The sequence below is a fragment of the Pan troglodytes genome, chromosome 4, assembly GCF_028858775.2.
Source record: "Pan troglodytes isolate AG18354 chromosome 4, NHGRI_mPanTro3-v2.0_pri, whole genome shotgun sequence".
NCBI classification, from domain to species: Eukaryota; Metazoa; Chordata; class Mammalia; order Primates; family Hominidae; genus Pan; species Pan troglodytes.
Window position 1 is genome coordinate 49,846,206 of NC_072402.2, and position 15,541 is coordinate 49,861,746.

A 15,541-nucleotide genomic window follows, 5' to 3' on the forward strand; every position below is an offset into this window, starting at 1 on the left:
CATATCACCTTACACGGCAAAAGAGACTTTGCATATAAATGAAAGATTTTGAGGTGGGGACATTATCCTGGATTATCAAGATGGGTCCAAATGTAATTACAAGAGTCCTTACAAGTGAAAGAGGGAAGCAATAGAGTCAATTTTAGAGTGATGCAGCATGGGAAAGACTTCACCAGTTATTGCTGGCTTTGAAGATAGAAGAAGGGGCACACCAAAGAATACAGGCAGTCTCTAGAGGTTGAAAAAGGCAAGGGAATAGATTCTCCCCAGAGACTCCAGAAAGAAGTCCCTGCAAACGCCTTGATATTTAGCCCAGTGAAACCTATTGCAGACTTCTGACCTCCAGAAATATAAGACACTAAATTTGTTTTGCTTAAAGTGGCTTAATGCCACTAAGTTTATGGCAATTTGTTAAAACAGCAATACGAAATTAATAAAATATGTTAACACCTTTGTAAAATTAGCTAAGTCTAAACAACTAGAAAGATAAGCAAATTAAAGTTGAATACAATTTGATAAGGCAGAAACATTTTACAAATTACACTGTTTAACATTTCTGACCTCCTCTTTGCAAATAGCCTAGCAGCATTCTCCATGCCATGGCCGCCTCCCAACTTTTTTGGGAAAGTTTAATTTCATAAAATAAACTAGAATAGGACAAAACATCCTTACTTTAGTCTCAAAAGTGGCAAAACTGTTCTACCAAGATAACTTTTTCTGAGTGAGGAAAAAGCCCTTCTATAACTCTGGATTTGAAGTAAAAATGTTACTACGTCTTGTAGGAAAGAAATGCTCTGTGTATCACTGTGAATGTGGCACAATTTGATCACTGAATAAAAATCTAGCTATTGAGATACTTTTAAAATGGGCCTGTTGTTTAACTTACCTCATAAAAACTAGTTATCTTGATTGTAAGCTTTAACTTGAAAAATATTTACTGACATTTATATTTCAGTTACATGTAAAGATTCCTGAATAAATTTTAAACCAATACAGACATTCAAATAAAAGCATTGTTTAAGAAAGCAATATGAAGGGAGCAATATTCCAGATAAAAATATTTCAAATATTTGAAGTCTAGGATCATATTTTCACTTAGTTTTATTTCTCTAAAGTATTATTATATCCAGTTCCTCATTGCATTCCCTATGTTAGGTGGTTTTTGGCATCATCCCCGTCTTCCCCACCATTTCCCTTCCTCTGGATGCATCTAGTTTGTCAAGATCTTCCTTAAGTACGTTCACAACTGGATAAAATGCTGCAAGTATGATCTAAACAATGCAGAGGATGTTAAAATCCTTATTCCAGAGATCTTATTCTTAGTAATTCAACTAGGACTCACAGGCTATTATGTCATACCTATTCAGCTGATTTTATTGAACTCAAGTACAGAATTTACATGTACTCCTATTACATTTCAACTTACTAGTTCAAATCGGCATGATTTGACAACAAAGCACCCTTTGGTCAGAAGTATTCAATTAGCTATAAATCTATCTGACTGTACTATCTCCCAGATCACATTTCTTCTTGTTGTCCACAAGAATATCATGAGAGAGTCTCACAATTTGCTTTTCTGAACTCAAGATATGATTATTATGGCATCCCCCTATCATGCAATCCTATCAAAAAGGAAATGAAGTCAGTCTGGCAAGTCACTTAACCAGAGGCTCAGTTTCCTCATCTATAAAGAAAGGAAGTTGGACAAAATCCCTTTGAGCTATAAAATTCTATGATTCTAAGAGATTTTATCAGGTAGTAGAAAGATACTGAAATAAATAATGAAGGAAAGCTAACCCATGTGGGAGAGGCACCTTGTCATGAATAAGTGAGTGGGGTGAAGGGGTGTCTGTAATCCCACACTGATAATCCATAAACCAGAGAGGACTCTAATCTTATTTCTCCTTTCACATAAAGTAAAGCCTCAATTCAGACTTTACCAATTATTAACTTGTGATCGGGCAGAAAGGTTCTGGAATAAAGATTAATACTGTGCAGTCACTGAAAAAAGAAACTTGATAAACAAATGAAGAATGAAACAATTATTTTTAAGCCCTTTAGAAATATTTAATTTCATGCAACCACTGAAACTGCAAATTATTCTTAGTCATTAGAACAGACACTTATTTGGCTTTGGCTCCAGTCATTTCATACACTTAAAAATAGTAAAGCTAAATTTTGAAGAAATATATTCTATTAGCCACAGTTTTCCAACATTCAAGCTAGTCTTCCCTCTTCTTACCAAGGTATTTGAACAGTGCTGGTAGTGTAAAAAACTGTATATAAGCAAAATAAACAAAAATACACTTCTACTTGGATTCTCTCCAGAATTTATCTCATGTACTTAAAAACAATTTCCCTTTCTCTAAGCCAGTAAATTTCAACAGTATTGTTCTTGTTACTCTATTTTCTCCAACTAAACTTACCTACTTGTCCATTACATAAAGCAGACAAAAAAGTTAAATTCTGTAGATTTTAACTTTTTTGATTCTGCAGTGTGCCAAGATCCAATCGCATGTGAAGAATGGGTTGTTGGTGGGTAATAATGAGGCTGGGCTGCACAAGCCACTATCTAGGACTCAATGGGAGTGCTCATGAAGGCCACTAGGCCAATTGTGTCAAGATTGTGGCTTCCTACCCAAAAAGGCTGAGCTGATAATGAAATTTCTCACCAGCCCTCTAGATTGGGCATAAGGGCATAAGATTCTACATAATGGTTATGATCATATTAGAGAAATTGTATATTCTTTAGTTATCTGAGATTAAAATATCAGTTATAATGTATAGTATATTTTAAGGCACTTGGCTTTCAAAGACATTTTTCAGTATTGTATAATAAATCAAAATTAAAACTATATCCTTACTCACAACAGTAAGTGGGACATACTATTTTCTTGTTCAGAAAGGAAAATTGAGGCTCAGAGAGACTAAGTTATCAAAGCTCACAGGGTGTCAGGGGAAATTAAAGTTTTAATATGAATTTGTATGATCCCAAATCCATGTTATTTCTATTCTAGCACACTGCCATCAAAGATGACACAGACTCTATGTACAACAAGCTCACAGCCCAGGACTCTACACAATTAATAAGTTATAAAGTAAAGGGTATAATGTTGGACTTTGGACTAGTGTACAATGCAAACACAGTCATATGCTTCTTCTGTAATAAAGCAAAAAAGATGTGTTTAAAAGGCAAATGTACAGTATTACAAGAAAGGCAAAGGTTGGGTAAGAAAAAGAAGATTTTTAAAAGCTGGAAAAGACATTTAGAAAAGATGGCATTTCAGGTGTTGAAAACAAATATGACTTTGATATCCAGAGGTGGGATGGGACATTTCAGGTGGGAAAAAGAACATCAAGAAAGGCACAAAAAATGGAAACAATAAGGCATACATATAGAGCAGCAAATCATTCAGATCTGCTAAAGCAGTGTTTCCTACATTTCCTTGGTATGAATTCCTCTGGAATTCATTAAAAGTACAGCTTCCCAGGCCCCTCGCTTGGAAATTCTAATTTAGTGGGTCTCAGATAAGGCCTAGGATTCTTAATTTTTAAAAAGTATGTCAAGTGATTTTTATCACCAGGAAAGTTTAACAAGTACTAGTCGAAAGAGCAGAGTTGGTGAAGGACAGTCATGAAAGCAGAATCTTGAAATAATAGGACAAGAAATTTGGCCTTATTTCTATAGTAAAGAGACAGTAAAAATAACATTTTAAGCTTCAGGAAGGCTGCTCTGGTAGTGGAAGGAAAAGAAGAGAGGGGAGATGGGAAACTGGTCTATAGACTACCACACCAGTCCAGTCTAGAGATAATGAAGGCTGAACAAGGGTAGTAGCAACAATAAATTAAAGGGAAAAAACAGATTTGAGATACATCTTGGATAAAAAATTGCCAGGACAGTGCAATGAAAAAATATATGAAAAATCACAACGGAATCTAAAGTCCTTCTTTGGAAGATATTGACACTAGGGAATACAAAGTCACAAAATAAGAAGTTTGAGAAGAAAAAGATAGTGAGTTAAGACTTCCCCAGGGCTTGATAAACTAATGTCCATAAGCAGCTGGAGAAAAGAAGAGTAAACCAGCCTAGAGATATAGACGTGAGAGTCAGATACAAGCATTTGATGATAACTTAATTACAAAGCACCCCCTACGAAAGAGCCAGATGAGAAAACTATGATGACACAATACTAGGATAATAATACTCATTTGATAATGAACGGTATTTGGGTTGTAATTTTCTTGGCAGAGAAAAGATTTTACTCAGTCCTTCTAAAAGTGTTTAAAGTGTTTTGCAGGTTTAAGAAAGAAAAAAAAAAGACAGCACTATCTGTGCTGCTATCCTTGTACATTTCAATCTGAAACGCAAATTGCTTTTGGAGTATAAGTTCACAATATTCAGTATAATGTAAACATACCATTTTTCTATTTGTACAGTAGAAAGCAGCAGAAGGAAGATAATCTTTGAACATTTAACACATGCTGCTGTTACAAATAGAAAAAATTCAAACTAATTTCCTAGTCAAGTCTATCTCAAAGTAATTGTGAACAAAACTTACTTTAGACTAGAAATTTAATTTCAACAAAAAAACTGACAGGAAAATCTTTCTCCTGCCCTTGCTCTCCAAGGCTGCTCAACCTAACTATCCAGGACCCTGTGGGATTTAGGGAAGGACAACGGGCCAACTGCCTTCCCCAGCTGCCTTCTACCCCAGAATGCTACGCTACCAGTGAAATTTCTCACCAACCTTTGAGATGTCTTGGGCTTGAAGGAGACAGCTTCTACAGCATTCATAATCATATGAGAAACTTAACTAGCTAAAAAAACCCTCAGTTCAAAATTCTGATTCTACCACCTCTTAATTGCATGATCATGGATGAGTTATTTAACCCTCTCTGAGTTTCACTTTCTTTATTCTACAAAATAAGAAAAATAATATCTATATTGCACGGTTGTTATAGGGATTACATAAAATAAATAGTATAGTTAGCAGATAAGAAGATAAATTATTGTAATGCAGTAGGATAAATGTTTTGATGGGCATAGACAGATTATCATGGAAAGAAGTACCTAGCTTAGCCTGGATGGGAGTTCAGTGGCAGGGGGAGGTAGAAGTAGTAGAAGGTGATAGTAGAGCTAAATCTTAAAGCAAAAACACTTTAAGGAGAGAGCATACTCCTGGCAAAAGGAAAAACAGGGGTGGGGGAACTGTGAGGAAAGTATGGGTATGCAAGGAAACTTGACATCTTTAGAAAACATCAATGAAAAGGAACCCTGGCAATTTCTAGATCTAACATTCGTGGTTTTGTCTATTCACAAACATAACCACAGAATCATGACACATAGTAAATCATTTTGATGAGGCATAAATTTGAATCATAAACAATGCAAGACTAGTGCAATGACATCTAAAGAAGATGACTCTTCAGATATTGAGGTGACAGAGTGATTGGTGACATTAAGGAATTGGGAAATGAAGTTTTTGTAAAAAAATGAATTTAGTTTTGACATCTAAAGTAGAGACCTTTCCTAAAGCAACTCTGAACAAGGGATAAGAGCCCAGGAGAAATATTTGGCCTTATCTCCTAGAGTTTAGAATGTTGGTGTACAGGTAAATGGAAATTGAATCCATGGCATCAAATACATCACTCAAGGATACAATAAAAAGCAACAAAAAATTATGACCAAAATATTTCATATACACACCATTTTAATTACATTTTAATGCAAGGGGTATTAAGTAGAGTGCTTACTAGGCATCCAACATTAGCCTGCAAAACCGTGCTCACTAATAAGGGAACATATGGCTAAAGAAGTAAAAACAAGAATAATAATAATATGCTTTTAATTCAATGTTATTGTTAGAGTTGGTAAGAAATAGATAATTATGTTAAGCAAGTAAGGCTTATAGGTTATAAAGTTTTAATTACAACAATAAAGACTATAAACCTAATCCTTTAGTTCTCAGTATTCACTAATTTTCAAAAAAGAAAGGCATATCCGAACCTTTAGGAGTAGAAACCCTTGAAGACAGTTTTCTTGTAGTATACATACCAGAATTACTGCTCTAAACAATGGCATGACACCGTGTTTCAGTAATGCGTATTATGATGCAAGCAATATTGAAGAAAACCACAGGTAAAGGCCTACAGCAAGGACTAGCAGAATAAAAAGGCCAGGAGGCACTGCATAATTCAAGGACATGGATTTAATAGTTACAAAGACCTGGGTTCAGTTCCCATCTGTAGCTACTTATTGGTTATGTTACTTTGAGCAAATTATAAACTATAGCTGAATTTATTCATGAGTAAAATGAGGATGATAATAATATCACCCATCTCAAAGGGCTGTAATGAGAATTAATGAAATAAACAATATATATATAAATAACATTAAAATGAATATAAGAGTTTTGGTCTGTGACTGTTTATAACAGTAATGATAATAATCATTATCATCTAACATACTACCTGAAAAAATAGCAGTTAGGATCTGAATCATAAAGTCCAACCATTCAAAAAACTGCAAGTCTAGTTCAAACTGATTTTTTTAAATGCCAACATTAAAAATAAATAGGATAATCTCAAAAGTTGCAAATATTACTGACCACAAATCAATTTACAAATTCAATGAACACTTACTGAGCCTGCCCCATGTAAAACATGCTGTGCCAGATATAGCAGGAGATACAATAGTGAGTAACATAGACCCCAATCTCTTTTGTAAGTTAGAACAAAGGGCAAATTAGATTACCTGACTAACTCGATTTACTTCCTCCTCTTCTTCCTCAGCTTCCTCTCCAAATGAAAGTAAGCTAAAATTTCTAGTCCAAAAAAAAGAAAGAAAAGAAAAAAGAAAGAGAAAGTCAAATCAAACTTATAAATACCTTATTTTCAGAGCAAGAGAACAGAATTTACAAGAAGAAATACATTCTGACTGTTCTAAAAAAGACCATATTACTCAGTATTCAGCAGAAGTATTCTAACGATCTGTATTTTCAGTATGATGTTAAAGCTTTTGCCTCACAGCACCAATGTTTCCTATATTATACTAACTTTTAATGACCAAAAATCCCTCCTGAGCATTACCATTAAATGTACTGAGTCAAGCATGACAGAAATAATTAAGCTTTTTTATATTTATCAAAACTGGTAGCAAAATGGGGGTTTCTGAAAAACTAATAAGTATATATCCCTGAGTGCTACAAATGGGAAGCAATTAATCCAGTATTTGGCAAAATATTTTTTAATATTTTAAAATTAATATGTATACAAAATTGTCAGACAAAAAAATATGAGCAATAAACAACTAAAATAGCCCACAAGGAGAAAAAACTAGGTTTGTCTCCTCTGATTCATCAAACAAAAGTAATCTCAAGTAAGATAAACAAGTTACTAAAACTGTCTCTCAAATAGAAAAATTAAAGATGTGGCAGCGAAACAGATTTTTTTTTTCCCCAAAGCCTAGAAGCAAGCAATGACCAACATATCATCCCCAATATATTTGCTGGAAACAAAAACAAAGCAAAACACACCAAAAAAAGACTTTAGAATTTATTGTTAAGATAAATCATAGTGATGACACACTGTATATGAATACAGTGACAGTGACCTTTCATCCAGAGATAGATTAATCAAAATAAGCTGATCAAAGAATTTTTAAAAATCAAATAAATAATTCCAATAAGCAGTTATTTTGCCACAAGGAATTAACTGCTTATTAAAGTGTCTGGCTCATATCTGACAGTTTATAAAACAATTTAACTTTGTATTTGTAGGATATCAAGGAAAAAGACTAATAGGTATTGAATGCCTATACTACTGGGTGTTTTAACATACCTCTTCTCATTTAATCCTCATAACAACCAGGAGTTGAACTTATTCTAATCTCCATTTTATAGGAAGAGGTAACTGAAGCTTAGAAAGTTTAATCAACTTTGCTTTTTGTTAACTAGGTTTGGCAGGATTATATCTAGAATTGATCAAATCTAACAATTATAGTTACAATAAAATCTCTAATAAGGATCCTACGATTCAGTAAAAGAATACGTTGAAATCTAACTCTGCGGTATATACAGACAGTATTAATAATGTAGAATATTGTCCAAAATACTGAAATTTATTTTTTCATTCCTATTTTTTGGAAAATTATCTTCTGGAAATAAACCAGAATACTGAATGAAACAGCTTTATATTTTAAAATATTTATAATAATATTATTTTTAATAGCAACATAAAAGGAGTAAAAAGTTAAATACAAGTTAAATTGCATAATGCAATCATGCAGTCATTAAAAATATTCTTTATACTTTACTTTCTATTTATACTGAGTGAGCATATATTAATTTTAAAATAAGCAACAAACAAAAGTTTCTCAACAACTCATTTATATAAATAATTGTTACAGGGATCATAAAATATGTATCTATTTATTAACACAGATTTCATATGAACAACTGAGATGACATGTTTGTAGCTTAAGTTTAAGATATACTGCACCTGAATACAAGAGTTGCTCATTTAGGAAAACAAACAAACAAACAAACAAACAAAACCACTAATATGGTTTGGCTCTGTGTCCCCACCCAAATCTCATCTCGAGTAATTCCCACAATCCCCATGTGTTTCATGGGAGGGACCCTAGTGGGAGGTGACTGGATTATAGGGTGGTGTCCCCAAAGCTGTTCTCATGATACTGAGTGAGTTCTCATAAGATCTGATGGTTTTATAAGTATTTGACAGTTCCTCCTTCCCACTCGCTCTCTCCCCTGCTGCCTTGTGAAGAAGGTGACTGCTTCGCCTTCCTCCACGACTGAAGTTTCCTGAGGCCTCCCTAGCCATGTGAAATTGTGAGTCAATTAAACCTGTTTCCTTTATGAATTACCCTGTCTCAGGTATATCTTTATAGCAGTGTGAAAACGGACTAATACAAACACACACTCATAATTCCAATATCTCTCAGTCTCAGGCATGTCTTTATAGCAGTGTAAAAATGAACTAATACAACCACACACTCATAATTCCAATATCTCTCTGGTTCAAACTGGCCTCTCCTTTGCTAGTAAACAATTACTATAAAAGGAAACACAGTAAACTAAATGAATGAGTGTCATTTTTCAAGCTGAAGAAAAATCTTTCCACTATGATTACTTTGTGCCTTTGGGTTTCAATTTCTTTACTTCCTCCTCTGGTTTCTCTTTTTTCGGCCTTTTAATTTCCCTTGGAATGATGTCATCAAAAGGATTAAACAAAACCTATGAAAAAAATATTTCGAAAACATTATTCCATTTTTAACATTTCACAAAAAATCAAACCCCATATGTAATTCCATTGGTATAGTGTCTATATTTTTCCCCACATAAACATTATTAGTATAGTGATATATATTTACTACACAACATGCTTCCACTTACACGGCCTCAATGGATTCTCTCAATAATCCTATGTGCTATTAAGTAAGGGATATTTTATCCCCATTTTACAAATGGGAAAAATATTTAAGAAAATGTAAATGATACACAGTAAACAAGATCAACTCAGATGCTTTGATTCCAAATCAAGTATTCTTGCCTCCTCAATGAAGGATCATTTTTTTTTTTGAGATGGAGTCTTGCTCTGTCGCCCAGGCTGGAGTGCAGTGGCGTGATCTTGGCTCACTGCAACCGCTGCCTCCCAGGTTCAAGTGATTATCCTGCCTCAGCCTCCTGAGTAGCTGGGACTACAGGCGCGTGCCACCATGCCCAGCTATTTTTTTTTGTATTTTTAGTAGACACAGGGTTTCACTGTGTTAGTCAGGATGGTCTCCATCTCCTCACCTCATGATCCACCCACCTCAGCATCCCAAAGCGCTGAGATTACAGGTGTGAGCCACCGTGCCCAGCAGATTACTCTTAAATTACCTATGAAGTCACTTCTTTGGGCTAAATAAACCTAATTCCTTTAACTTTCCATTATGAGGTAAGCTTTTCAGTCACTGGATTATCAGATAAAGTTTCATCTTTGAATTAAAATCTTTAATTAAAAAAATTCTTAACTAGAAACGGTGCCCAAATAAATTAGAGATAAAATTTGAGTTGTGATGTTAACATAGTATAAAGCCTTAATCCAATAGTTTAAAAATACTAAGAATCAATTCCTCTTAAACGACAATGTAAGCGCTGTATCTCGTAATAATCATGCTCCTACCTCACAGCTTTTTATTTTGTGTGGATTATGTGGTCTTTCGTCATCATCAATGTCTACTTCTGACAGTCGCAACATGTTATATACTGTATCCCCTGTAACCTATCAAATTAAAAATATAACGTAATTGAAAATTATTGCACTCATCCTTTGAATTAAGAGAAAACCTTTGAAAACATCTTTCAAATAATTAAAAGAAAATTTCATGTGATTACATAAAAATATATGCATTTAATAATGCAAATAAAGCAACTTTATCTTAAAGGAGAAAAGCATGGATGGAGTTCAATCCCCCAATAAGTTTTTTGGAAATTTCCAATATATATTTCATGTAAGTTTTTATTAATAATATAATGCCAAATAATCTCCTACTGAATGACAACTTTTCATTCAAACATCATAAACAAATTTAAACTTTGGAATAGGATAAAATAAGCAAATAACAATAACAATGTGGTAAATGCTTTAGAGACATTATCTCATTTAATCCTCACAAACAACCTAAAAGTAGGAACTAACATTATCCTTCTACAGAAAAGAAAAATGAGGATCAAATAAGCTATAAAACCAACAGTGATGGCCTTTCTAACTTCTAACTATGCTACACATTGTCTCTGATGTGTTAGTTATATAACCCAATTGTAAAAACTGACGCAGAATGGCAACTTAAATCTCATTTTATTATACACTCTTATTTTTAAGGAATAAATGGAAGGAATCTATAAACATCAGACAGGCTGTGCTGGAGTGGCTCAAAAGAATGTGCCAATGCATATTTCCTAACCCACTGTTATTAATAAGTATTAACCAACAACATTGCAACATATGGTTTTAGTGTGATTCCTTTCATTCAGTGTTTTTCAAGAGTTTTAAAACAACACCAGCTTTCCAATTGTACTGAATTTGTTTTTTTCCCTTTTATCACCACAAAAATCCAGTTTTGCCCGGCATATGGGGAAACCATTCTTACTGAACCAGCAGAGGGCGCTGATGCACTAGTGATGTCCGATATGCCTTAGACTTAAAACATATAGAAACATATTTATGAGAATGGAGAAGAGTGAGAGAAGAAAACCTTCAGAATCCCTTTTTAAAGGGAATTGTTAAAAATTCTATAGAAAGGACGTTCCCTAATATGACATTAAATGTGAGCAGGATTAAATAGGTACTATTCAAAGTAATATTTACAGTAAGAAGTTTCAATGTCAACACAAATTCCACTTTAAACTTAAGAAAATCCATCAATAAGAAAATAAACTGTAAACTACTAAGTATTATTACCTAAATGTCCTTCCAAAAGTGTAAAATCAATATTGGCTAAGTGACACATTTTAGCTCATACCATTACTATGATTTTAAAGAAGGAATACACTAAAGTCACAACTAATGACTGAATTGAAAGATCCAAAAAGAACTTAGATGCTCCCTCATAGTGCACTATATTAGGAATATATTCCATCATTTTTGAAAATAATAAACATATCCTATGGAATGTTTTTACAAAGGTAGCTCTTAGATAAGTTAATCATATGTATCTTAGAAGTCTAAGGAATAACATAAAACCAAAAACTGAACCACAGGTTTAAAATCACTGGACACTAACCTTTCCAAAGATGGTATGCTTATTGTTAAGTTCATCTGCTCGACCCAGTGTGAAGAAGAACTGGCTGCCATTATCATGAGAACCAGCATTTGCCATGGCAACCAGTCCTCTCCGATTAAAACGCAACCGTGAATGAAATTCATCCTGAAATGTAAAAAGATTTAGTGAATGTCCTCAGTTATAAGACCCTTCATATGCAGTTATTCAACTTGACCCGCAAGGTCCCATACAACTTCTAATAAAAAATGCAGACATTTTACTTAATTGATTTTCAAGTATTTACTATTCTTTCAATGTTATTAAACTTGAATTCACTAGACTGTATCTTCTAAATATACTCAGACAGAAATATACCCTATTTTGTAGAAAGCTGCTTAGTTACACCTAAAGGAAGAGTACCCAAGGGGGAATGGATTTCTAAGTCATTTCCCTATTCTCATCCCAAAGTCAGCTATGCTTTTGAAATCTTCTATTATTTCTCCCAGAAAACTACCTTTGAGCCATTGCAGAGTATTCAGTTATTACTCCTTCCCATCTCATTCTAAATGTCATTAAACAATTGCTTTGTTCTTATTTTTTAATTCAAATAATCTACTATGATCGTGTTATGTAATTTTACCATGTCTTTTTAAAGTCCTAAGTTGAATCTTCTCTGAAATGGCACTGATTCTATTTGCCAGTTTTCAAAAGAGCAGGAACAAGCCTTTCTAAGGTGGTTTTCTCACCATGATAGGGCTACTTAACAAATATATTAGTCTCTTAGTTAACAGAATTTCCATCCAGCCTGATACTGAACTCATTTATAAATGTAGTCATGTTATATCATAAATGCTTTCCACAAAGGAAGACATTTTTCCTTAATAAATAATTCTCAAGAGATCTGAACTCAATGGATCATAACTCTGTATACTGTATTCAAAATGACCTAATTGAAAAATGTAACAAGATAACTGTATTACCTGAAAATAATGAAGCAAAAATCTCAAATTAGGAAGGAATTGTCAAAAACAGCTATTCTGTCACACCAAATAAAAGAATAAAAGAATGCTTCTGCCTAGACGGAGTATCTGAAATCATGAGAAGTCTTACCATGGTAAAATATAAAATAGTCTAAAAGTGACACCTGAGACTTTTAAAATAACTATTCCACATTTCTAAGGCCATTATCATCTGGAAATTAAAGCTAACAGTTCAAGTATTTTCTTCAAGAATCACACAATGACTCAGTAAAAGATGAAAGGAAAATGCAATCTATTCCCTTAATATAACAACGAATTTTTCAAAAACTCCCATATTTTAAGAGATACCAATATTTACTCATTCAAAGAACATGAAATTGGTGCCATCAAATTAATAACAAACACAACTTTTAGCTTTTACTTGAACCTGCTGTTGTTATTATCTTCACTATGACATTAACTCCTTTTCTTCTTAGATCTATGTTGGCAGTTAAGAAATCACTGACCTGTTCTTGATTAATGCATCTTTTACAGACAATTTATTTATTTATTTATTTATTTATTTATTTATTTATTTGAGACGGAGTCTCGCTCTGTCGCCCAGGCTGGAGTGCATTGGTGCGATCTCCGCTCACTGCAACCTCCACCTCCCAGGTTCAGGCAATTCTCCTGCCTCAGCCTCCTGAGTAGCTGGGAATACAGGCGTGTGCCACCATGCCTGGCTAATTTTTGTAATTTTAGTAGAGATGAGGTTTCACCATGTTGGCCAGGCTGGTCTCAAACTCCCGACCTCAAGTGATCCGCCCCCCTCGGCTTCCCAAAGTGCTGGAATTACAGGCATGAGCTACTGCACCAAGCCTGATGTTTATATACTAATGTGAAACATTTTTTCCCCTTGTGGAACACAATCATTTTCGATTAAGCAATCCAAACTGACTTGGAAATAATAGTAACAACAAAAATAATAATAAAAATAATAATTCAGTCTTACTTTGAATGGCGCTCCATAGATAGACTCTCCACCACTCCCTGTGCCAGTAGGATCTCCGCCTTGGACTATGAAACCAGGCACAACTCTATGAAAAATGGTATTGTCATAATAAGCTGAAAAAAAAAATAATTTTTCAATGTCTAAAATCAATCATATCTACAGTTACCAAAATTAATACAGCTAGAGTCAAAAGATTTATTTTCCAGAATGTTAAATACGCTCCCCAGCCAAAATCTTTTGTATCCTCCTTCTTATAAAATAGTTACTTCTCAAAACAGCACACATTTCTACAGAAACCATCACTGTTGACTTCTTGTTTTTATTTCTAGGATTCTCTCAAACTCTGGACTGGTCTTCAAAATAGAAATTAGAGAGTTCTGATAGGGAGGAGAAGCAATATTGTGCCCCAGGGGACATTTGTCAATTTCTGAAAATATTTTTGGTTATCACAAATGGGCGATACTACTGGCATCCAGTGAGTAGGGGGCAGGGATACTGCTAAACACCCTATACTGCAAAAGACAGTTCCCACAACAGAGAATTACCAGCCCAAAATGTCAACTGTATGGAGACTGAGAAACCCCGGCAAAGATAAATACCTTATTTCCCACTGCTTCCTCTTTTCCTCACAGGAAATTAATTTATTAACACACAAACTCATAATATATCAAAATTACTTATTAGTTATAGGTCTAGAACCATCAATACACCCTCCTCAAGACACTTTGAATAAATAAAACAAATAACACAATACATACTTGAGTCCAATTAGCTCAGTTTGCTAAATGATTGAAATAAATTATTCATATTTATATGTAATTCAAAAATATACAATTGGAGTATATAATTTAGAACTCATAAATATACAGGAGAGATTGTATATGACCTCCTATACCATATATTATCTGGAACCTAAAATCATTAGGATACTTCATAGAAGAAAAGGAAGTTAACTTGGGAATGGCAGAAGCATGGCATCTCAGTGAGGCAAAGCATAAGCGACAAATTGAGTGGGGAGCAGGAATTAGAATTTGCCTGAATAAGAGAATTTACATTAAGAAGTAGCAATAATGACCAACATGCATAAGAAAAGATGCTCAATATTATTAGTCATTAGAGAAATGCAAATCAAAACCACAATCAGATACTACTTCACACCCACTAGAATGGCTAACATCAAAAACCTTAAAAGAATAAGTGTTGGTAAGGATGTGACGAAACTGGAACCCTTTTACATTGCTGGTGGGAATATAAAATAGTGTAAAAAGTTAACCACAGAATTAGCATGTAATCCAGCAATTATGATTCCAGGTGTGTGTGTGTGTGTGTGTGTGTGTGTGTGTGTGTATACAAGTGATATATATGTTTATATATTAATATATAATTTATAAGTGTAAATATATATAGTTCACATAAACAATATATAATATATAAGTAATTATAATAGTTATAAGTAATTTTGATATATGTTTGATATATAAACTATATATAACATATATATCACTGTGCACATGATCAGATTTGCTTTTACAAAACATCATATATTTACATATATTGTTTGTATATATATCCAAAAGAATCGATTGTTTATATATATATCCAAAATATATATATTTGTATATACATCCAAAAGAGTTGAAAACAAGTACTCAAATACTCACACATAAATGTTCATAGCAGCACTATTCACAAGAGCCAACAGGTGTAAACAATTCAAATGTCTATCAATGGATGAATGGATAAATAAAATGTGATATATACATATGATGGAATATGACTGTCACAAAAAGGAATGAAATACTCATA

The 15,541-nt window shown here is 33.6% G+C and overlaps 1 protein-coding gene across 3 annotated transcripts in view; it reads right to left on the bottom strand.

Moving 5' to 3' along the window:
- Positions 1–15,541, bottom strand: part of CWC27 (CWC27 spliceosome associated cyclophilin) — a 251,293-nt gene that overhangs the window by 224,230 nt on the left and 11,522 nt on the right. For all 3 annotated transcript variants that reach the window (XM_517739.8, XM_063811207.1, XM_063811206.1), the window contains exons 3-7: positions 13,736–13,848; positions 11,786–11,929; positions 10,186–10,284; positions 9,151–9,254; positions 6,755–6,824 (exon numbers count right to left, since the gene is read on the bottom strand). In XM_517739.8, the coding sequence (XP_517739.3) occupies positions 6,755–6,824; positions 9,151–9,254; positions 10,186–10,284; positions 11,786–11,929; positions 13,736–13,848 (530 nt within the window). The remainder of the gene's footprint in view (positions 1–6,754; positions 6,825–9,150; positions 9,255–10,185; positions 10,285–11,785; positions 11,930–13,735; positions 13,849–15,541) is intronic.